Genomic DNA, 25,310 nt, shown 5'->3' with positions numbered 1-25,310 from the left:
ATATAACAACAAACTATGGTTTGCTGCAAACTAAGGAATAATTTATCGGAGTGGGTGGGAACAGCGGTAATTCTTGTCACTCAAACTATGCATTGGTATTACATGGGAAATGACCGAGTTCCTGCATCTCTCTCTCTCTGGAATTTATAACATACTTAATGCTACCATTAAAATACTCTCAGTGAGACTTACAGCCTTATCCTATGCAATATTTAATGTGCCTCAGCCCATTGATTTTGCTTAGGCACTCCTACCTCTGGACTATTAAGTGCATTTAATTTTGTCTGGATGATGCCCATAACGAGTCATTCATTGATTAATTTAAACCTAAGCAGCTGTTAAAACAAAGGGTGATAGTAGCCCATGTGATAAACTATCCAATACAAATAGCCAGCCCAATTTCCCAGACAGCCTGAGGTATGCACAGTTTCCCACTCAATATAACAGTGTTGGCCCAAGATAGTTTTGACACCAGAGTCAGACAATTCAAATGGTGTCTCCCATAGCATAGCAAAATGTATGCAGAATTGTTGGGATCTGGGAGCCTGTGGGCTGCATACAGCCCTTGCCCAGCCACAATTTTATTAGCATAATCTGATTTTAAATATTTTAATTCTTGGTTTTGATTTTTTTTCTTTTTATTGTTCACTGTTCAGGAATCTTGTCAGATATAGAACAGTATAGAAATCCTGTACATAATTTATGCAGCTCTCAGCATCATCTGGCTCTCTGGACATGCAGGCCCACTCCTGCTCTCTAGACCATGTGTGTGTGTGTGTGGGGGGGTGGGCAGATAGAGAAGGGAGATATCGAACTATGCAATCCTGCTTGCTGCAGACTCTGCACACTTTTGGCTCTGGTTCTTCCCATGATCAGTTGCCTCTACCCCCATTTGACATTTTCCTGTGGGTCAGTGGCTCTTCATAGGAAAAAGGTGCCCTGAAAGGTAACAGCGATCCGTGTACCTCATTGTTCAGTCATGGCGGCTACATGACCACGGAACATGTACAGCGCTTTGGACAGCGCTGGCTCTTCGGCTTAGAAATGGAGATGAGCACCACCCCCCAGAGTTGGACACGATTGGCTGGGGACACCTTTACCTTACCCTTGATCTAGCTGTTTTGAGGGCTAATGCTGGAGAGTCATCCATCTCCTAGCAGTATATGGAAAACAGAAACTGCTGGAGTGAGAAGACTGGCTGTATTGCAATGGTCAGAGCATTCTGGTCTAGCTGTGTGTTAGTAACAACTAGAAACACATTACATTAAATAAACAAATGATTACATAACTTACAATTTGCCCATCTTTTAATGATTTCCAAAATTGGTCACCTGAAGTAGCTTCTCTCACTCACCTCAGGCCTGTATAACTTGTTATGCACCAAATCAGCTCACCAGATATGTACGCTTGAGGGCCAAATTGGTGTGACACAGGTGACCCACACGCAAGAACCAGTGTTTTTTCAAGTTAAAAGCAGCCACTGGGAGAAGGAGAATTGGATTGGAGAAGTGACAGTGAGAGAGTTACGGAATTTTTTGCTCCCATACCATTTTCTTGCAGCAAAGAGTTGAATCCCCTGTCCCAAAGCTGCTATTTGCCTCATAGGAGAAAACATACAGGTATCCCATATATACCTGAGTGTTTTCCCTCATCAAGCAAATAACAGCTTCAAGGAATGATTTAAAGGCAGGAAAATGGTGTGTGTGTGGGAGCATTAACCCACCCCTTCCCCAACACCATTCTGATCTGCATACATTCTGTACTTTTAACTTTAAAAAACAAAACAAAATGGAGACACTGTTCAAGGTCACTTGACCACACTCCTGTTTTTGCCATCCCAGACAGGAAACAAAAACAGGAGGTTCACTGAGCCTCAGGTCAGGTGAGGCTCAGGTGAACCAAATACATAGCTATTTGACTGCATTTGGCTTGGTGGGCCGTAAGTTATGCAGGTGCTACCTACACCATGGTAAGTTGGTTTTGTACCCTATATACAACCTGTTAAAATATGCCAAGTTTGATTGCCCCATCCTAAAAACAGGTCTTAATCTCTCTCTCTCTCTCATTTTTATATTGTGTGGCAACAAAGCAGGAAGACCAACCTGGTGTATGTGGAAAATCCATGGTATGTTTCCCTGGGATTATGGTCAGTTTTGTGTTTATCACTTATTTCAGTTACTATGGGAACATGGTCATCATTCTTATTTGCTCTAAGCAGGGATTCTCCCTTTCTTTTTCATAGTTTTTATATCCCAATATAGTATCTGTCTATACAGATATAGATATTAAAAACTTAGTAAACGATTTAGAATCCCTTAAGTACAGCACAATCTGACATCCTCATTTGTATCAACCCAGAGTCAACAAATTCTTCTTTTCTCACACTTCTTTGGTTTATATAAAGTATAACAAGGGCACGTTGGTTGTATAAATTCTACAGCTGTGCTGGCAACAGGGGCTTGGGTAAGATGCTCACAGTAGAATCCCCTCCTCCCCGCAGCACCACTGCCTGCTCACTTGCACAGCCCACTGCCCCTGCTCTCAGCCCCGTCCATACAGCTGCCCAGTGGAGCAGCATGAAGGGAGGCTGCTGTTCCAACTCCTCACTCTTGAAATTGTTTGCTTGGAGAGGGCAGGTGAAGAGGCAGCAACAGCAAGTAGGAGGACCTGCAGATCAGGGGGCTCCAGAGAATGGCAGGGGTGTAGGCCTCAGCAGGTGTCCAACTACGCCTTCCCCTGATGCCAGTCCTGCTCTCCAGATGTCTATTGTTTTTTTTATTTGTGCTTTAGATGCAGTAAAGTTTTACCTTTAATAGTTTCCAAACATTTGACTAATAATTTTAATTTACATTGTTCTTGTATTTTTATTTCAGACTACCTCTTATTTTTTTTTCTGACTATACAATCCTTAAGATCATTTAACAGACCACAGAAACATTTGGCATTTTAAAAAATCCTAGAATTGCTTTGACTATTTCCAAGGATAATTCCCCTGAATTTCTTAGCCTTAATTACATTCTTACCACAGATACATGAAATCTCATTTCATTGCTTTACAGTAACAGCTGCCTTCAATCATTCCATAAATGACTGCTCCATTCCAATATACATTATTCCATAAATACTGCATAACTTCCAAAGTATAAGGCACCATTGCAGTACCATCTTAAAGCATTCTTTCTCATGGTGAGATATAAAGAAAATGCAGAACATTTTCCCCAAAGTCTCAGATTTCTTCTGATTATGCCAATTTCAGATCTTGCTGCCATTTCAGTGCAATCCTATGTACATTTACTCAGAAATAAGTCCTACTATGCTCAAAGTGTGGTGAGGCTGCAATCCTAAACTCACAGTGCAATCCTAAGCATGTCTACTCAGAGATAAACCCCGCTGAGTTCAATGGGACTTACTCCCAGCTAAATGTGCATAGAACTGCAGCCTTACCTGGGGATAAGCCCCATTAAAGAAAATGGAATTTACTTCCACTGCATGCATATGATTGCGCTGTTAATCATATAGGGCTTAATTCGACTGCAACCTTTCTCTTTGATATAATATACAGAATAGCCCTCTTCCTTTAAACTGTGCAAATTATTCAAATTTAGTAAGCTCTGTAAAGATGTTTGATAATCTTGCTTAGTGTCAAGAAGTGCTGGACTTGAAGATACTGATAAAATCGAATTGACCCATTTCTCATGTTTCTATTGTATATAACTCATCAGTAGGGGGTCCTTCCAGTAGCAACTAGGAATACATAGAATCTCTCCGAAAAATTTCTCTAGTCTTATCCAAACTTTTGTCTCCTTCAACTGTTTCTCCTAGGCAAATTCTCCAAATTCATCTTGGAGAACTCAGTGGTAATACTGAGTTGTATCCAATGCTGAACACATTTCAGTCTCATTCATTTCAATGAGCCTACTCGAAGTGGAACAAACTTTGGATATAACCCTCTAGTTCCGGTTCATATCAACTCCCTACTGCATGGAGTTTCTTTTCTACCTCCAGACTCCCCAAAGGGAAGATTTTCAGTGCTGGTGAGAGGCCAGTGACATGAATAGCACCGTACAATGTGTCCTGCGTTCATATGGTCTGTTGTTCCCAGGTAGGTATGTGTGGAGCCTCCCTGAAACATTCAACTATTTTTTATCAAAACTACTTATTTCCCTCAGAGTTCCTCAAAATACTTTTCCTGAGCAGAAACTCCAAATTTGCCTTAAGGCGCAATCCTACACATGTTTAGACAGAAAAGTATCCTACAACTCCCAGCATTTGGACTGCACCCTTAATAAGCTGTCTTATGTAAAATTCAGTGCTACTTTAGTACCAGCTTATTTCAATGAGTTTTGCAAAACATAAGAATAATCAGTATGATGCATTAGATAGAGTGTTAGACTGTGACTTGTGAGACTTGGATTCAAACCCCACTAGCCAACCACTTGATCTTAGGCAAGTTACTGTCTCTCAGCATATGATAGTCTTGAGGATAAAATGTGATAGCGTTATGTATTCTACTCTTGAGCACTTGGACGTACAAATGTTATAGACAGATAACAAGGGTGCCTTTCTATTTGGAGAAAGATTACTCTAGAACTTGGAAGGATCCAGTCCTCCATGTACATTGAATAAAGGCCTTGGAAAGTAATGTTACCCGAACAGCAATTTGTAGCTTGATTATATCCCAATTTGGTACACTATTATCCCACCTAAATGGATGTTATTGAATATGAACTATCATTAGTTCCTAAACAGGATATGCAAACTTATTCTGGAATGGATGGATAACTTTCATTGGACAATTCCTTTGGCTCACTCCTTGAGATTCTTGAGATTAAAACTAATACAGCCTTGTTCTTCTAGTTTCAACACTTGCTTTTACCACAAGCTTCTTCTGAACTGAGAACTGCAAGAGCTCATCTGGCAGATACTGTAGCATGCAAAATGCACATTTGTTTAATAAAACAATATATTTCCTGTTTGTACATCAGAAGAAAGCAATTATTGGTTTCAAGGAACTACAGCCCTGAGTGAAAGCGTTTCACTGCATTTAAATTCATTAAAATTTAAACATTAAATTCAGCATGTTAATTAGGACTGCGTTCCATGCACTGACACTAGGAAATGGATCTTAAACAACTGCTCTGTAGAGATACGTTCACTGGTCTTATTTGCTCTTTGATTACTAATGTATTTATAGTACTCTTCATTTAGGACTTGATTCATTAGCGAAAGTCTTATACAGGCATTATGTAAATTTTCTGTATGTCTTTTACACAGCTATCAGGGCAAACATTATTAATTGAATAGGAGAATAATTAAAATGTATTCTGTTGTGTCCTAACTGGTGTGGAAGTTTTAGCTGAATTCCTAGTTGCACACTGAAATCAAATAGAAAAGAACAAATATTCATTTTTAAAGGAAAATGTAGATCACAGCTGTATTTATGCAAATCTTTGTTTTGAAAAACTGCAGAGTAACAGACTTGCTGCATTTGGAGTCTTATTTTTAGATTGCTCTGTTTGTATTTACCTTCCATGCCACTTGCAGCCAGTCTTCTATTTGTTACTACTTGAACATAAAGTGTACTTTTTAAGAGATTGCCTCCAATGAGGCAAGGAGTGGCAGCTGTCTCAGGAGGCAGATTTTCAAGTGGCAGAGTGGGAAACAGACCCATTTGACCCACTGGCCACAACGATCCATTGGGACTTTCTGCTGTACAACCTGGCTGCATCTTAGAGAGGTGAGACACTGAGGTATCCTCCATCAGCTTGGCAAGGACCAACTATCATTTGGGTCTTCCCCTCCCAGAACAGTCTCCTGCAATGACCATCCATCTGGTCATTATATAATAGTATTGTGTTCAGTAACTGTGAGAAAGAGCCTGTTTGCACGTGATGAGAGGCCAGAGTGACTGAATTTCCCTGTGGGGCTTCTCATTGCAGCTTCCATTCTGAAAATTCAAGCTGTGGCAGGGGCACATTGCAGCTTGTTGTTATGTGCAAACTTGGCAAGCGTGGGTTGTTGGGGTGGTTAACAAGCCACCTACAACACCAGAAGAGGCCATGGGTTCTGGGTGGCGTGGTAACCACCCCAACAATCCACCCTCACTGGGTTCGCGTGTAATGACAAGCTGTGGCATGCCCCTGCTGTGGCATTGTAAATTGTAAAAAAGCAATTTAAATTGTAAAACAGCAAGGCCCATGGGAAAATTCACCCACCATGGCGTGCCGTTATGTGTGAACCAGATCAAAGAGTTGGTGTCTGAATTTGCCTCCCCATTCCTTTTCCTTTTTGTATCATGTCTCTTAGATGGCAAGCTATTATAAAATGTAAACCACTATGAGGGTGCTTTGACAGAATGGTACTGGTATATAAATTCATTATACCAATAAAAATTATTTTAAAAATAAGTGAATTGAATTTAAAAGAGAGAAATTCCACTCCACCAACTACAATAGAAAGGGAATAGGAAGACATATATGGTTTTCATATATAGCCTCCAGCTTTTTGGCAAATGGGCACAAATGGTTGCTAACACATTTTCAGTACCAACACTGCGTGACCGAGTATTTATGTAAAATAGACATTTATGTGTGCCATGTGCAATTTTCAGGACGATTAGAATAACCCACCCCCCTGATTTCCATTTAACATTGTGGAACCCTTTTTTGACTATTTTATTAATCTATTGGAGGCACAACTGTGCCTCCAATAATACAGAAAATAATAAATGAAATGAACGTCCTGTGGTCCCTTCTCAGCTGGGCTTATTGAACTGGCATTTCAAGGTACATCAGATATTGGGGATATCTGCCATGAGAACAATATTGGGCACAGATACATTGGTTAAGACAGTCTCATTCCAGAAACTAGGCCAGGTGCATATCAATCATTTGCCCTAATAGTCTCAACAAACAGCACAACAGAAGAGATTTTATGAGATTTTAGACGCAATTTCTGAAATCCAGTCTGGATGTTAGAATTAATATAAGATCCATATCTCAACTCTCCTGGTTATCCACTCTATACTCCTTGCTTAGACCTGAACTCTTTCAAAAGCAATTAATTTTTTAAATAAAGTATATTTCAGAACAAAATGGCTGAATAAGCTTCAGTGAACGCTGAATAGGGAGCTTGGTATAGGAAATTCTGTGAACAGATCGTATGAATGATACTTTGTGCTGGTCTACAGTGGCTCTGTCACCTTTAACAGTATACCTGCATGGTCTAGTTATATTGGTTTTTGGACTGGGAATATGTGTATATGTTTTTCTCCAAAATTTGGTTTTCTTTTATTATCTTATTGTTCATATATATCTGCACATTTTGAATTGTTTTAACTGAACTGAGTTTTCTTAAGTATAGGCTGAACATTTATTTATAGGTTCATTATAGCATTTGTATTGTCAGATAATTTTTCAGATTGTTTGGTTGTCCCTTAAAATTATATTTATTTTTGTATGTTCATGAGGGAAAAGTGGGTACAAATAAATAAAATAAATATGGATAAATGAATGAAGTAGAATTTCCTCCATGGGATCAATGGATTATTTACTGTAAAGTCAGGAAAGATGCAGGTATTTTCTGATTTGATCAGAAGTGCCTTTTCCAAAGGAAAGAAAAATAGTTTGGACCATGGGAAACTAGCAGGAACGTCAGTAAATCGTTACATTTCCCATCCAGACTGGATGTCTTCTCCTTTTCCACTGTATCCACAGACAATTAAACTTGGTTCTGAACCTATTATAGTGCAATAGTCTGTCATCTGGCAAATATGGAGGAATCCCATTCCTTTCCTTCACTCTTCTTTCTTTCTGGCCTGTGACAGAATTGCTTACAGCAATTACATCTGATCGATCTCTGGTGCCAGAGGGTTCATAATCTAAATATCAAGTTTGGATGGCTTCAGAATACAAAGGAAAATTAAACTAAAAATAATATATGCTTTCAATTCACCGACATTCTTAATGCTGTTACACACCTTGTCCCAAAATAAAGTTCTCACAACACACTTCACTCTACTTCTGTTCTGTTTCTCAGTTCTCAGCCCATAAATGCACAAATAAAAGGAAACAAATAAACAGAATGATAATAGCATTCATTTAATTTGGGGTGCAATCTTATCAAGTATAGCATTGCATACAGACAGCACTTGGCTACTGCCTGCAATCTACCAGACTATGTTGTCCTTTCTTGATGGCTGACCAAGAATGAACCGAAAGAAAGCCAATATGGCTGGTTCCTCTTATACATTGTGGCTTTATGACTGCTTATTGGCAGTGCTTCCGTGCATGCTCTTGTGCGTGTCTACTATTTTCACAACGTCTGCTCATTTTTCAGTTGCCCTACACCATGGTTCTACAAGGACCTGGAATGTGATTCAAAGAACATGTTATTCAGAGGGCCTGTAGTTTTAGGTGGTTGGGTTGTCTTGGAGAAGGGAACATTAAATTCAATAAAGACTCTTGTGGCACCTTAAAGATTAACACATCTGTAATGCCGTAAGACTTCATGGGACTTCTCCAGATGCAGGACGTGTGATTAGGGTTTCAGGTATACAGTACCCACAGTTGGAGATATTGTAAACAGTAAGGTCAGAAGGAAAATAAATGCAGGAAATATTGACAGTGAGAATCACATTACTAAGAGTGGCCATTCACAAAACAGCTGTTGCTGATAACACAAACATTTTGGCACTTTCTGGAAGTTCAATTCAACGTGGAACAAATGTTTTTGAAAACAATTTTTTAATTGTGCCGTTACATTTGGAATAAAATGAAATAAAAATTTCAATGGAACATTAAATATGACAGCGGAATTCTGACATGCCATGCAGGTTTTCTGTGCGAAGAAATGAGCTCAAGCCCAACCACTTCAGGTTGTTTAGTCTGTGGATTTGGTTCATACCAGCTAGGAGCTTTTTTAGTTTGAGGATCCTGGGACTTAATTTTTGTTACTCAGTCGACCATGGGATGACTCTGAAATACACCTAACAATAACTTCATTTGTAAAAGCTATTACACGAAGTAGGCAGCTATCCTATGCATACTTACCCGGGACTACCTTCCATTCAGTTCACCGGGGCTTTCTTCCAAGTACACAGGCACGGGATTGGGCTGTCTGTTAAATAAACGACCAGGGCGATCCAGCCAAATTAAAACACTTTTAAATCCGACCGATTTCTTCCAGTACAACACTTAAGCACGCGGTTAAGCCTGCCGTCCCACGTTACACTTATAACGGAGTAAATCCCATCGAACCCAGGAGGACTTACTTCTTAGTAACTGTATACAGAAGAAGACTGCAGTCCGAGACACACTTACCTGGGATTAAGCCCCCTTGAATTCAGCAGTGCTTTCTTCCGAGTCACGGTGCATCGGGACAAGAAGGTGTGCTGGGGGATCGCGCTCCTTCGCCCTCCCCTTCGGCATTCTGAGGGGAGAGAAAGGAGGCGTGGCCTTTCCTCTTTCTCTGGCTGATGATTGGCTTGCGAGGCAAGCTAGTTGTAGTGCATGTCGGGAGCTAACTTTGTAGCTTAGAGACACCGGAAAATAAACAAGGGTGCGTGGGCCTGTTTGCTGCGCTTGTTTGATGGCCGGCAGTATGCGTGGGGCCCGGAACCCTTCCATGGCTAGCTGCGGGGATGGCGACTATGATGAGCAGCTCCGCCGCCTTCAGGCGCATCTTCGGGACAGGTGAAATAGCCGCGCGGTCTGCTCTTACCTCCCTTTTTCCTCCCTGGGAAAGTGGTACGTTCCACCGCAACGGTTTCCTTCCTCTTTTCCTGCTCCCTCCCTGTCGTCTCCAGTTGGTATAATCCAGGACCGCTGTTACGTCTCCGGGTGGGGCGTGCCTTTCCTGTTGCTAAGCGATGGGGCAGGTTAGGGCCCCGGGCCGCACCTCGCTGGATATTGATGGCCCGTGAGATCTGCAAGGGTGCGGAGGGCTGGCAAAAGAGCTGAGGGCTGCGCAGAACTAACGTCTGTACTCCAAGGAAGTATAGCGGCTTTCAGTGTTTAGGTCGAGGATATGGAGTTTGCACTGAGCTCCCTGCAAAATGTTTATATTTATTTCCGTCTGAAGCCCCAGGAATAAGGTGCTTGAGCGCCTTCTTTAGTGTCAACTGAGCTATACTTCAGAAAATGTAGACTTGATGTGCAGTACAGAAAATGAAGTTCTGAGGTGGTAGAATGGACTGAACCTCTTAAGGGAGATGTGCTTGTGTTGCATTTTAAATGTCACCCTCCACACACAAAACGGAACCTCCCTGGAAGCAGAAAATTTGCAAGCAGGGATAAGGCTGAGCTATAATCTCACACTTGGATGTGCTAAGTTATTTTCCTACTTGTTGTAGGAGGTGTTGTGTGTGTAGTGGAGCATTCAATAATAGTACCCCCATCTCAGGTTTAAAGTGATTCAGTCCCTTCTTATATCTCAGGACTTGGCCATTTCTTTCTTCCTCAGGCCTGTCACAGAGCAGAATGAGGTGGACTGAAGCGATGGAATTCTGGACGGTACTACTTCAGATTCCAGGTGGGATGGTCATCTTTGAATGTGAAAAGCATCTAGAAAAGTAGAAAATCAAACATTGCAGCCATACACATGTCTATGTAGAAGTAAGTCCCTTTGGGCCTTGCTCCCAAGTAAATGGGTATAGGATTGCAGCCTTAGTGTGGGACTTTCTCTGATCTGTTATTTTTCTACATGAAAGGTGCTTTTCACATGGAATATTAAAAATCATGACTCTCCCACCTGGATTCTGAATTCAAACACTTCAGCCCACCACCACCACATTCTGCCTAATATGTAGAGGAGCTCTGATGCCTTTAAAGAAAGCTTTAGACAAATTCAAGTGGGATTGGTCTGTCTGACCATGATAGCTGTCAATTCTTACATTTTAACCTGAGCCACAGGGTACAGTGAAGGATACCTTGTAAGTATGATTGTTCTGGTACAAAAGCTGCATGTTTACCTACCCTTAAAATTGTTGTCCATAGTCCGGACTTTTGTAGTATTTTCTGTTTGAATATAAAAAACCCTCTTTCCCCCTTTCCCTGAATCTAGCTAATGCTTTAAGGGTGTGTTGACATGACACTAATGATAAAATCTGGCCTAACTTTACAGAGTCCAGCTACATGAGAGTTGGTGTAGGTCAGGCTTTAACATATATTCAAAAGTTGCTCTCTGTCATATGTGAAAATGATTGTATAGACACAAGCTGAAATGTGTTTCAGCAAGTGCTAGGTGGCTGAAGTGTGATTATTATGTGAAAATGTAGGAATATTAAAATGGGTATGTAGAAATGATGTGTGTGTGTTGACATATCTTGGCTAGGATACCTTTTAAGGACTGTTAAATGTTAACAGATAAGTACTTGGATGGTTGTGCTTACTGAATATTGATGTTTTGTACCGTGATCATAATACTGTTGTGTTGAAATCGCTACCACAGTGTAGCAAGGATTGCTGAAAAATTGTGCATGGATATAAAACTGATGTAGATTTTGTGAGAACGCTATTGTGAATGGCATGTTTAAACTTGCTTCTAGGCTTTGGCTGCAATCCTATACTTGCTTACCTGGGAATAAGTCCCAATGAACTCAGTGGGATTTACTTCTGAGTAGACATGTATAAGATTGTGTTGTAAACTTCCTGGTAAATGTTTTTCGAACATCTTACTCCAACAACATCAGGGAGATGTCATCCTGTGTATCACCAGGCTAACCCACTGAGTTGACATGGGTAATTTTGTACATTTATTTGTACCTTCTAGCTATTTAAGCTCTGCGGTTTCTTCAGTTTTCAAATTAGGATGGCCAGACACAAAAGAATATGGGGCTCCTGTACCTTTAATAGCTGTGTAAAAGACAAAATCTTAGCAGGTGTAGTTTGAGGACACCAGATTATTCAGGATGTTTAAAACAAAAATGATAGCAAAGAGCTCCAAAAGGATCTCTCTAAATGGAACTCTCTAAATTGGAGGAATGGCCATTAAGATAGTTCAGTATAAATAAGTGACACATCGTGGCAAAAAATCCTAACTTCACATACATGCTGGTGGTGGCTGACTGTAAAAGGATCTTGGGGCTGTGGCGGATACCTTGATGCAAATGTTGACCCAGTGTGCGGCTGCTGTGAAAAAGCCAAATTCTATGTTGGGATTGTTAAGAAGGAAATGGAAAATAATACTGCAGTAATAAAGCTGTCAATATGATAATCGTTTTAATCAAATCTATGGTGCGATCACACTTAAAATATTGTGTACAGTTCTGGTTCCCTTACCTCAAAAAGGATATTATAGAGTTGAAATAGGTGCAGAAAAAGGCAACCAAAACCATCAAGAAGCTGGATAACTCCCCTTTGTGGAAAGGTTACAACATTTGGGGCTTGCTAGCTTAGAAAAAAAGATGAGTGGTGGTGGTAGAGGGGAACTTGATAGAAATGAAAAATTGTGCATAGTGTAAAGAAAGTGAATAGTGAAAATTTCTCCTCTCATTATACTTGGACCCATGGACATCTAGTGAAACTAAATGGTGGGAGATTCAGGGCAGATAAATGGAAGTACTTCTTTACACAGCGCTTAGTTAAAGTATGGTGTTCGCTACCACAAAGTGTAGTGATGGCCACCAACTTGGATGGCATTAAAAGGGATTAGGGGATTAGACAGCTTCATGGAGGATAAAGCTATCAATGGTTACTAGTCATGATGGGTATATATTACCTTCCGTATCAGAGGCTGTATGCTTCTTTGTATCAATTGCTAGGGAACATGGGCAGGAGGGTGCTATTGCATTTATGTCTTTCTTGTGGACTGCTCAATGGTTTGCTATTGTGGGAACAGAATGCTGGACTAGATGCACCTAGGGATTCAGTGAATGTACATCTAGTGAGTGGGTTTGGGGTGAAGGGTTTAGAAGGGGTAGGTAGGTTAGGAATAAGTATAGGATGATTAAATAATAACCTATACAGCTCTCCTTGTATTTAATTAAAAATTTAGTTGTTATCCTGTGTGTCGGTTTGATTTATTAATGCTGATAAATAGAAAAGTCTATTTTTGTTGTTAGTATACCTATATTGGTTAAAGGAAACCAGTTAACCCATTGGGTGTCTCATTGACACACAGTAGAAGGGCTGAAGCTTTGGGATTCATTGAGGACAACTGGCCAAAGCTGAGGCAGACATCCTGTGGTTTATTTTTCAGTTTCAACAGGTGGAAACTCGAGGAAGAATAACCCGGAGACAGGAACTTCACAGGTTACCTAGCTACATTAAGGTCGTATTGAAGTGTTTGTATTTTTCCTTCCGCTTCCATGGCCTCTTCTTCTCCAGGAATACATTAATAGGATCTGTGTCACCTGATGTGTGCCTTGTCCTTAAGGGCCAATAGCACATCAACCCATTCTACAGATTCCATGGGCACATCTACAAATTTAGCTGGGTCTCCCTCTATGTGACTAGTACTCAAATGCATAGAGAATGTTTACATGGAACATGTTGCCCTGGAACTAAAGAGATGAAGGTCAGCATGCTCTGGCCTCATGAGTTAGCCAGGGGACCCACTGGGAGGCTGCCCCACTGGGAGGCTGCTTCGCAGGGAGAACATCACAGCAAGTAGGACACTAACCTGGCCCTATACATCAGCCAGAGAAAGAACTGCTACAGGGAACTTGCTTTACCCTTCTCTCCAGAAAGAGCACATCTAGGAACTTTGTAATTAAGAATTAGTGTTTGAGGGTTACATCTAACGTTATGCTACTGGACTTCCAGTCATGCAGCAGGACTTCCCCTTGCTTTACTCCCCCTGCATTCGTTTGCACACTCCAAACCTGAAAGACCACCTTCTCCCTTACCAGTTTGCCTGGTTCCTAAGGTCTTCTGGAGAGGCCCTTCTTTTGAGACTACTGCCTTCAGAGGTGTGTTTGATGGTGATCCAAGAGAGGACCTTTTTGGTGGTCCCTCCCAGGCTATGGAACTCCCTCCCAAGGGAGGCTAGGTTTGTCCCCCTCTTTGATGTCCTTCCATTGGCAGGCAAAGACTGCTTTATTTAAGAAGACCTTTAACCTGTAAGTGGGTCTGGTGGCTTTGGTGCTGTTTTAATAATATTTTTCTTGTAACTTACGTTTTTATTGCATTTTAATCTATTGTTTTAATCAATTTTAACTGGTTCTGTAAGCCACCTTGAGTGCCATTTTTTGAAAGAAAGGCAGGATACAAATAAATAAATAAATAAATAAATATGCTCGTTGCAGGGTGTGTGGGAAGCTGCAGTGGAGAGGGGGAATCCATTCCACCAGTTTTTTCCGTTCTGCTGGCAGACAAACAGCTTTGGATACAAGCCCGAGTTTGCTTTTTTTTTTTTTCCCTTTTCCCTCCCAGTTATTTTTCCTTCTGTGTTATGTTGTTCAGATTGTAAGCCTGAAAGCAGGGACTGTTTTATTAATCTCTTTAAGCCACTCTGGGAGCCTTTTTTGGCTGAAGAGTGGGCTAAAATTCTTTTAATGATAATAATATACATTACTGCATCAGATGTTCTGAAACTTATTCTATACAAGAGTATTTTAAATAATTAATTAAAAAAGAAGCATAGAAAAACACTATCAGAAGAGTCGCTTCTTTCCGTCATTTCAGCAAATAGGAATACCATAAGTGTATATTGAGTCTGATTGAATTTATTCTTAACTGGGTCAAACAGGCGCTATGAATGGGGAGATAAAGCAGGTAGGTTACTCTTAAGGAAAATTAAAATGCCTTCGTTGAACGATGTAATGTAATTTCTTGCCTATTACTGAAATATGGGAGTTCCCTCTTGAAGTGGGAGATATCAACACGAAGGTTAAAAATTATGGGTCTCTATATTCCTCACTTTATGATTGACAGACTGATCCTACAATCCTGCTGATGTTGGTGTAATGTCAGTGAGATCCTATGCATGCCTAACAGCAGATATGAAAAATACACCAGGTCTGCAATATGATTGCATGCACACTTATTTAAATCAAACAGTAATAAATATTTCTAAATAACCAAACAAATAAAAACAACTTCTACAAAGAATTTCCATTCAGGGGTGAATTAGGAAGTTTGTTGGTAATTCACAATGAAGTCCCCAAAGATGGTTTAAAATGTGAAGTATATGATACTAGACATCTCGGTTCAGCCAAACCTAGATGGATATTTCAGGATTTACAGTCAGGGCCAGAAATATTGGAACAAGGATAACAGTTTTGGCAGTTGGCCTCTGTACACCACCACATTGAAGTTGAAAGGAAACACACCCAGATGGGAGCGAAGTCAGGACTTTCAGCTGTAATTCAAGGGTGTGTGACAAAAGTGGGGCACTAACCATTCAGGAAGTACAGCCAGTGGCATACCCCCCCCCCCAATCGTTGGTGGCTCATAAGTAATGGAACAAACCAACATTTCAAACTTAAGGATTGCCTTTAATACCTGGATGAAAATCCTTTGCAGTCAATGACTGCCTGAAGTCTGGAACCCATGGACATGACCAAATACTGAGTGTCCTCCCTCGAGGTGCTTTGCCAGGCCTTTACTGCAGCTACCTTCAGCTGCTGCTTGTTTGTGGGTCTTTCTGCCTTCAGTCTTGTCTTCAGTAAGTGAAAAGCATGCTCTATTGGGTTGAGATCAGGTGACTGACTTGGCCATTGAAGAACATCCCACTTCTTTGCCTGGAGAAACTCCTGGGTAGCTTTTGCTGTAAGTTTTGGGTCATTATCCATCTGCAATACGAAGCGGCGTCCTATCAGTTTGGCAGCATTCGGCTGAATCTGAGCAGAAAGTATAGCCCTATACACTTCAGAATTCATCCTGCTGCTTTTATCAGCGGTCAGGTCATCAATAACCACCAGTGACCCGGTTCCATCAGCAGCCATACATGCCCATCCCATAACAATGTCTTCACCATGTTTGACAGATGATGTGGTATGCTTTGGATCATGAGCTGCTCCTTTCCTTCTCCATACTTCTCTCTTCCCATCATTCTGGTACAAGATCAGTCCAAAGAATCTTATTCCAGAACTGGGCAGGCTTTTATAGGTGTTTGCTAGCAAAGGCTAATCTGGCCTTTTGGTTCTTGAGCGTTACCAGTGGTTTGCACCTTGTTGTGAAGCCTCTGTATTTACATTCATAAAGCCGTCTCTTGACATGTTGACAATGACATGTCTACCTCCGCAGGAGCGTTCTTGACCTGCCTAGATGTTATGAAACGGCTCCTCTTCACCATGAGCAGAATTCTGCGGTCATCCCCTTTAGTTGTCTTCCGTGGTCTTCCAGGCCTTTTGGTGTTGCTGAGCTTGCCAGTTAATTCCTTCTTTTTCAGGATGTTCCAAACTGTTGTATTGGCCACTCCCAATGTTTTTGCTATCTCTCTGATGGGTATATTTTGTTTCCTCAGCCTAATGATGGCCTCCTTCACTCGCATGACACCTCTCTGGACCTCATGTTGGGAGTTCCAGTGAACAGCAACCAAATGCAAATGTCACACTCAGAACCACCTCCAGGCCTTTGATCTGATTTGATTGGGGGGGGGGGTATGCCACTGGCTGTACTTCCTGAATGGTTAGTGCCCCACTTTTGTCACACACCCTTGAATTACAGCTGAAAGTCCTGACTTCGCTCCCATCTGGGTGTGTTTCCTTTCAATTTCAGTGTGGTGGTGTACAGAGACCAAGTGCCAAAACAGTTGTCCTTGTTCCAATATTTCTGGACCTGACTGTATACTTAACTACATGACATCAGATCCACATGTATCCAGAGAACTGAATGATGAGATGATCTGCTGCATAAAGGTTTCACATTTGCTCTTTATAAAACCTTTTTTTTATTTGAGTGCCAATGTGAATGAATGCAAGCCAGAGCCTACTGAGAACTTTGGAAGAATCCGATTTGCATCCAAGATTCATACTTTGAATCCAAGCTGCTGTAGATGACAGATAGGTCAAAATATGTTTGGCCACCTGTATTTTAGTGTACAGTCTTTACACTTTATGGCAACTTTGGGTCTTTTGTTGTGAATTGCAAGATTATTTGCAGTACGTGTAGGAAAACATTTGTTTTAAAACTTTGGACCTTGAAACTTGCTTTTATTGGTTTGGTAACTTATAAATATTAATGTTTTAATTTCAGTACATTTATATGTGTGATATATACATTTTCTGTGACTTTTTATGTTTATTGGTTGTGGTTTAGGACAGTTGCTTTTAGTTTGTGTCCCACAGCAGAATCAACATTGCAGTTGGGCAAAGGCTGAAAAAAGGCACATGCATTCATGCCATGTACCCTAACGACAGTGCAGTATGACTGGCTCATTGACTAATAGCCTCTGGTAACGGTTCAACCCAAACATGCCATAGGGCATGTTTCATTTTGCTCAGTCCCCTTCAACCCATCCAGCCATCCTCTTCATTTTGTTGATTACCTGTATTTGATGGTTACTGTCCCATACAGTTTTTATTATATTTTTATTATTCACCCTCACAACCACCAATTTACACAACTGAATGCTGGATTTATTATTTAGTGGTAGTGGGAACAAGAGGGCAGTGAGCTATTGAGACCCCCCTCTCTCCAATTAATGTTCCAGTAGTGAAGCCTGGATATAAACCCTCAGTAGATTGTATACCCCCAGCACCACCTTCTGGGAACACCCCTGTAATAAAGTTCCCCTAAGCCCTACTCCAGCAAGGCAATCCAGAAAGATACCATGACTGATGGTATCAAAAGCCAATGAGAGATACAATACAAAAGAATAAACAGAGCGATGCTCCCCTGTCTTTCCAGATCCAGGCTGTCATCCACTAGTATGACTCAAGCTGTTCCTGTTCCAAAACTTGGCCGAAAATCAAACTGAAATAGATCTGATTAATCAGTATCATCCAAAACTGCCTGGAGTTAAGATGCAACCACCTACTCTACCACCTTGCTTTATGTAGTATTCTAGGATCTAGAGCTACTCCAGCCATGGTAGGGAGGCTTAAACTTGGTAACAGTCCTGAATTTTACTTCCCTTGGCCTCAGAAATGGAAGGGAGAGGGTTAATAAACATCTCCCTCCTCAGTCTTCTCTCCCAGCAGTGGAGTAAAGGCCTGAGCTGTGCCCCCCTCAGCATCCTACCCGCATTGCCATATATAGTGCTGCAACCCTGCACAACCCTGTGAGAATTTCCTGCCTTCTTGTGAGACTTCTTGTGGGTTTGCATCCTTGCTACCATGGCAACAGGGCTGCAGCTTACCCTGTCACTCACATGTGACTCTGAAGGAATGCATGGCTCCTTAAATGAGCCACACATGTACTCTTACCCCACCTTGGTGTTTTGTTTCTCTCATCACCCATAATGATGGGTGGATGGGACAGGGAAGCATTGTCTGGATTTGCCCCACATGGGCATGATCCCAGATGTCCATAAATTTAGGGTTTGATACTGGAGGGTAGTATCCTTTACTCTTAATTTGTTTTTGTTCTCCCTAGCTGTTGTGGTTTCTGCAAAATGCAACATCACTGAATTCTCGTAATCCAAGTTCCCACTTGTGTGCTCATGGTTTTTTAGATATGGGAGCAGAGTGATGAAGCCCTATGCTGCGGGTCTTGATAAAGCACGTATGTTCATGAGGTTTATATATACTCCCTCATGTGCTGTGATTGGGAGTTAGTTGGGATCCAATCTCTTGTAGCTGTGGTTTCAGAGAGGGAGGATAGGGTGATAGTCTAGGACTTTCAATTGACTCTAATGGAAGTGCTTAAACATATGCCACCTCTTTTGCAGGTATAACATTGCACCAATTTTGGGTGGAGGTGGAGAGGACTGTAACATATGCATGATAATGTAAATGTTTGTGTTTGAGTTGTAAAATGTTATCCAGGTAAGTTAGAGTCAATAGAATGTTGGTGTGTGAGTGAAAGGTGGGAGGGGCTTGTGAGTGAGAGAATTTGAAGGTGTTTAAAACGGAGAGAACAGACAATTCAATGGTTGGATAAGGTTTAGGGATTCAGTGAACGTAAATTTAGTGAGTGAGGTTTTGGGGGAAGGGTTTAGAAAGGGTAGGTAGGTAGATTAAGAAAGTATAGGATGATTAAATAGTAATATATATTACTCTTCCTGTGTTTAATGAAATTTAATTTTATTTATTATACACACACACACACACATGTACATCAGTTTAATTTATTAACGCTACTAAATAAAAACATCTATTTTTCCTGTTACTACTCGTGTATTGGTTAAAGGAAACCAGTTAACACACTGGGTGTCTTATTGACACAAAGTAGAAGGGCTGAAGATTTGGGACGCATTGAGGACAACTGGTCAAAACTGTTGACCAGCTTTGGCATCCTGTCTCCCCCCCCCCCCCCCCAGTTTCAAGAGGTGGAAACTGGAGGGAGAATAACCCGGAGCAGGAACATCACAAGGACCAATGAGCATAGGATTCTGATGATGGTCTATTCCCCAATGATGCTCCAACCCCACCTTTTTCCTGTTGTGCTGGCAGTCCTGTCAATGTAAATATTATTTCATTGGCAGCTTCCCATTGGTGTGAAGGTATTACTAAATTGGTGTCATTTTTTTTACTGCCAATCCAAAGGGTGTAACTCATGGAAATAATTGCTCTGTTAGATTATTACTTTGAGACATTTTGGGAAGAATCACCTTTAAACATGCTGACAGAACCACCAGTTGAATATATGGAGGAAACCATATCTATATAAAAGATGAAAGAAGCAATGGAATTACTTGCTTCAGGGAAACTTTCAGGGGAAGATACATTTTTCAGGTTTCTACAAAGGAGAGTTCTACAATCCTGTCAAGAATCTGCTAGTGCCGATCTTTACATCTAAGAACAATGAAATACTTGTTTAAAGGAATTTGTCCCAAGATATAGGTTGAGATGGGTTTTATAAAAAGTAGATTTGCAGCAATCTTGACAGGTGCATGTGTTACTCTTGTCCATGGCAACAGATACGGAAGAATACTCAACGTCTTTTTTAATATTATTATTACTGGCATCTTTTTAAAATTATATCTACATTCTACATCTCCATTGAAGCTCAAATCAGATTACAATTAAAAACAAAATTAATGGCGATGTATTCAGGTTTGCCACCAAGCTTACCCTCAGTCTCTGCTCTTTGATATGTGTGTGATACTTCAAACACTCCTTCATTGCATTCATCATACTTATATTTTTAGGTTTATGTAGAGATGCAAATTTCTGGAGATTTTGAAGCCATGAAGAAAAAAAAAGTTTTTTTTCCTGTTATTTTGGAAAACAAATTTGTGGAAAAAATGAAAAATAAGCAATACTTATTTTTTAAGCGCTCTTTACAGATCTAAAGTCACTTTGTTGCTTTAGGGCAGGCCTCCCCACTCTGATGCTCTCCAGATATTTTGGACTTCAGCTCCTATTACCCTTAGGCAGGACAGCCACTGGTCAGAAATGCCGGGCATTGTAGTCCAAAACATCTGTAGGGCATCAGGTTGAGGAAGGCTGCTTTAGGAACATAAAGCAGCCTTTATGTTCCTAAAGTTATATTATGTATAGCTTGGTTTGCTCATAAAATTATTGTTATATTTGAAAACTTTAAAAAGTGAACTTCATTAGTAAATTTGTAATTATTGTCTGAATAAACTATACTTTAAAAATTTAATATACCAAACATGACTAATTTTATGAGCAAACCAACTTATACGTAACATATTTTAGGATCCTACTTTATGTCTAATCAAAGGGAACTTCAAGTAGTCCCTGAAACATCTGAATCATCCTAGAAGCCAGAAGAAGCAGGAAGAACTGGAGTCAGAAGAAGGCAAGTCCAGAAACACAGGACTCTATAGAACAAAACCCAGACTGTCAAGAATTCTTCCATATTATGATATGGTGACTCTATTCACATGTTGGGAAACTGAGCGTGACTTGGAGCATTCCAAAAAGTTGATCAGTAAAAGATATACTGCATAATTTTAATAAGAAGTGGAAGAAATAACTATGCTGTGAATCTTACAGAGAGGATTAAAAACATTTTCCCCCATGGCTTCATTATCTCCAGACATTTTACATCTCTAGTCTTTCTATAAAAGTGTTCTTATTATATATTTTTTAGAAATAATGTGGGGGCGGGGGGGTAAAGGCAAACAGTATATAAACCCTTGTCTTAAATTCTAGAAGAAAATATTTCATAATCCAAAGCTGTTCAATTTGTTGGGAAAAAACCCCAAAACAGTCCTTGGAAAAATGGGAAAAAATGGATTTTCCCCCTGATTTTTTCCAGGTTCCCCCCCATCCCAGGCTTTCACATCTCTAGGTATATGCTAAAAAACAACATGAAGTGGCCCTTGGCAAATACATATGGGTTTTCTTGATCAATTAGTGCCAATAGGTAGATTAGTATTGGCATCTTAGTTACAGAAAGTCATACTACAGTTCTCCCACATGCAGTGTTTATACAAAGTAATTATTATAGGTCTTGTAATTTGGGGGGAAATTGAAGTTTGAGTTGGGAAAGTAGTTCTAACTTCTAATTTCTTTATTTGATCAAGGGCTATAATATGGGCATCTGTCAAGCCTATCACTTGTGCAAAGTCACCTTTGTACAGCATAACTCCTAGCTACAGTCTGAAATACATTTAGAGAATGTCCATTGGATGGGCGTCCGCAGAAATTTTTCCGGGGGATGGTGCGGCAAAGCTGCAGAGTGGTGTGTGATTGCAGTTTGCATGCATAGCATGCACTGCTATAACACACCTGTGGATTTTCCCTGTGTGACTACACATACTTTATTGCTTAGAATCATATTCCATGACATTTAGAAGCCTACAGAGAGTGACAGAAAATGCTGGGAATTTGACAGCACTAATGCAGGAGAGTATTCTAGTGAGCCCTTCATGGATTACTGCCTTGTTGTGGCGAAGGGGCTTGCGTAACTCAGTGAAGCCATAAGCTATGCTGTGCAGGGCCACCCAAGACGGACAGGTCATGGCAGAGAGTTCTGACAAAATGTGGTCCACTGGAGAAGGAAATGGCAACCCACTCCAGTATTCTTGCCAAGAAAACCCCATGGAACATATCACAAGGCTAAAAGAGATGACGCCGGAAGATGAACCCCTCAGGTCGGAAGGTGTCCAATATACTACTGGGGAAGACCAGAGGGAATTTCCAAGTAGCGCCAGAAAGAGTGAAGTGGCTGGGCCAAAGCCGAAAGGATACTCAGCTGTGGATGTGTCTGGTGGTGAAAAGAAAATCCGATGCTGTAAAGAACAATATTGTTTAGGAACCTGGAACGTTAGATCAATGAATCAAGGTAAGCTGGAGGTGGTCAAATATGAGATGGCAAGATTGAACATCGACATCTTGGGAATCAGCGAACTAAAATGGACAGGCATGGGCGAATTTAATTCAGGTGACCATCATATCTACTACTGTGGGCAAGAATCCCTTAGAAGAAATGGAGTAGCACTCATAGTCAACAAAAGGGTGGGAAAAGCAGTACTGAGGTACAATCTCAAAAACGATCGAATGATCTCAGTACGAATCCAAGGCAAACCATTCAACATCACAGTAATTCAGGTCTATGCCCCAACCACTGAGGCCGAAGAAGCTGAGGTTGATCGGTTCTATGAAGACCTACAACACCTTCTAGAACTAACACCAAAAAAAGATGTCCTCTTCATCATAGGGGATTGGAATGCTAAAGTAGGAAGTCAAGAAATCACCGGGATAACAGGCAGGCATGGCCTTGGTGTACAAAATGAAGCAGGACAAAAGCTAATAGAGTTTTGCCAAGAGAACATGCTGATCATAGCAAACACTCTTTTCCAACAGCACAAGAGGCGACTCTACACATGGACATCACCAGATGGTCAATATCGAAATCAGATTGATTATGTCCTTTGCAGCCAAAGATGGAGAAGCTCTATACAGTCAGTCAAAACAAGACCTGGAGCTGACTGTGGCTCAGATCATGCTTCTTGTTGCAAAATTTCAGCTTAAATTGAAGAACGTAGGGAAAACCACTAAACCATTCAGGTATGACCTAAATCATTTGTTGATTTTCAGTCGTTCAGTCGTGTCCGACTCTTCGTCTCAAATATTTTGGCCACCTAATGCGAAGAGAAAAGTCACTGGAAAAGACCTGATGCTGGGAAAGACTGAAGGCAAAAGGAGAAGGGGACGGCAGAGGATGAGATGGCTAGATAGCATCACCAGTGGAATGAATATGAACTTGAGCACACTCCGGGAGAGAGTGCAGGACAGGAAGGCCTGGCGTGCTATGGTCCATGGGGTCACGAAGAGTCGGGCACGACTGAACGACTGAACAACAACATTCTAGTGAGGCTTCACACAAGAGTTATACATCAGTGTGGAAGTCACACAAAAGTCATACATCAACATGGGAGTTGGAGTGCCTGGTTTTAAAGGAGAACCTAGTTATAGTGGGCATAATGGAAACCTGATGGAATAGAGAGAGCTGGGATACTGTTATTTCTGGATATAAACTCTTTAGGAAGTACAGGAAAGGGTATACTGGAGATAGTGTTAGATACACTAAAGGGGGCAGAGTCATCCTCGGAAATGCTGTGAGTGACAATACTAGGTTTCAAAAGATCTTGTTCCCCAGACCAGAACACTTTCTATCTTGAGATGGAAAATGAAATCAGGGAGGCATCTAGATGAGGAAGTGTAATAATGGGTGACTTCAATTGCCTAGGGATGGACGGATTCATCTCCATACGATCCCATCAGGAGATTGATGAGCTGCTGTCTCTGCCTGCCTGCATGAGCTGTGCCATGGGAGCTATGGGACAGCTTGGTGACCACCCGGGAAGTGCTGTGAGGCTATTGCCTTACCGAGTAACCATCGTGCGCAGAAATTGCGGCTTGGTTACTACTGCAAAGGGCTTTTTATGTCTGTAATGTTGAGTCATTACATCTGTAAGGCAGCCGCAGGCCCAACATGAGGTTTGCAGAAGTAACCAAGCTGTAAGCGGGGTCTGGGTGGTCGGGTCGGGGGGAGACCATCGGGCTTCATCCCCTCCTCGGACTCTTGCATCATCCCTACAGTTACCCCTATATTGATTGGAAAAATGCATGTGAAGAAGTTAAATTTCTCGATTCCCTAAACGATTGAGCCCCAGAACAGTTAGTTATGGAACTGACCAGAGTGGAGGTGACCTTGGATTTAATCCCAAGTGGTGTCACCCAGGAGCTAGTATGAGATGTAAATGTTGTCAAACCAATTGGAAACAGTGACCACAGTGCTATCAACTTTATATTTAAGTGGATTTTTTTAAGAAAGTCCTACACAGCCATATTTGACTTCAAAAGAGGAAAGTTCTCTAAACTGAGGGGGCTGGTAAAATGGAAGTTGAAAGAGGGAGTCAAGAGAGTTATATCTCTCAAATTCTTGGAGGTTATTCAAAACTGCAATAATAGAAGCTCAGTTAGTATGTATACTGCAGGTCAGGAAGGGTAGCACCAAGTCCAAGAGCTCACCAGCATGGTTAACAAGCAGTGTTTAGGAAGCTATTAGAGAAAAGAAGGCTTCCTTCAAACAGTGGAAGTCTTGCCCAAATGAGAACAAAAAGGAACACAAACTTGCACAAAGGGAATGCAAGCAGATGATAAAGAGGCAAAAAAGCATTTTGAGGAGCATGTCGCTAATAACATCCAAGCCACAATAAAGAATTCTTTAAATATGTCAGAAGTAGGAAACCAGCTAGAGAGGCAGTTGGGCTGTTGGATAGTGACAGAGTTAAAGGAATACTAAAGAGGGGTAGGGAGATAGCAAAGAAGCTGAATTAATTCTTATCATCTGTCTTCACTAAAAAAGATGTAGGGCAGATATCTATGACTGAACCGATGTTTTTAGAAAGGGAACCTGAAGAACTGAGGCAAATAGTGGTGACAAAAGATGCAATTCTTGACCTTATTGACAAACTGAAAGTTAATTAATCACTGGACCCAGATAGTATTCATCTTAAAGTTCTTAACTCAAATGGGAAATTGCTAATCTTCTAACAAAAATATGTAATGTGTCCCTAAGATCAGACTCTACCGAAGGACTGGAGAATGGCCAATGTAACATCAATTTTTTAAAAGGGATCCAGGAAATTACAGGCCAGTTAGCTTAACGTCTATTCTGGGTAAATTAGTGCAAAGCATTATTAAAGATAACATTTGTAAGTATATAGAAGGACAAGGCCTGAAAAAGAATCAACATGGCTTTCAACCAGGGATTCTCATTATCATACAGCCCTTATACAAACCTTTTGTGCGACCACACTTGGAATACTGTGCATAGTTCTGG

General features: G+C 40.9%; 1 protein-coding gene across 7 annotated transcripts in view; it reads left to right on the top strand.

Moving 5' to 3' along the window:
• Positions 1-9,531: 9,531 nt before the first annotated feature.
• KIZ (kizuna centrosomal protein) overlaps positions 9,532-25,310 on the top strand; it is an 81,781-nt gene continuing 66,002 nt past the window's right edge. For 2 of the 7 annotated variants that reach the window (XM_084850715.1, XM_084850716.1), the window contains exon 1: positions 9,532-9,692. In XM_084850715.1, the coding sequence (XP_084706841.1) occupies positions 9,589-9,692 (104 nt within the window). In that variant the 5' untranslated portion in view covers positions 9,532-9,588. The other 5 variants (XM_084850718.1, XM_084850721.1, XM_084850719.1 and 2 more) reach the window with 5 other exon arrangements.

Source organism: Heloderma suspectum, chromosome 4 (genome assembly GCF_057233095.1).
Source record: "Heloderma suspectum isolate Gila_16-S chromosome 4, 16-S_ref, whole genome shotgun sequence".
Classification (NCBI taxonomy): domain Eukaryota; kingdom Metazoa; phylum Chordata; class Lepidosauria; order Squamata; family Helodermatidae; genus Heloderma; species Heloderma suspectum.
The sequence above is the reverse complement of the archived record's forward strand: the minus strand, read 5'-3'. Positions and strand labels throughout refer to the sequence as shown.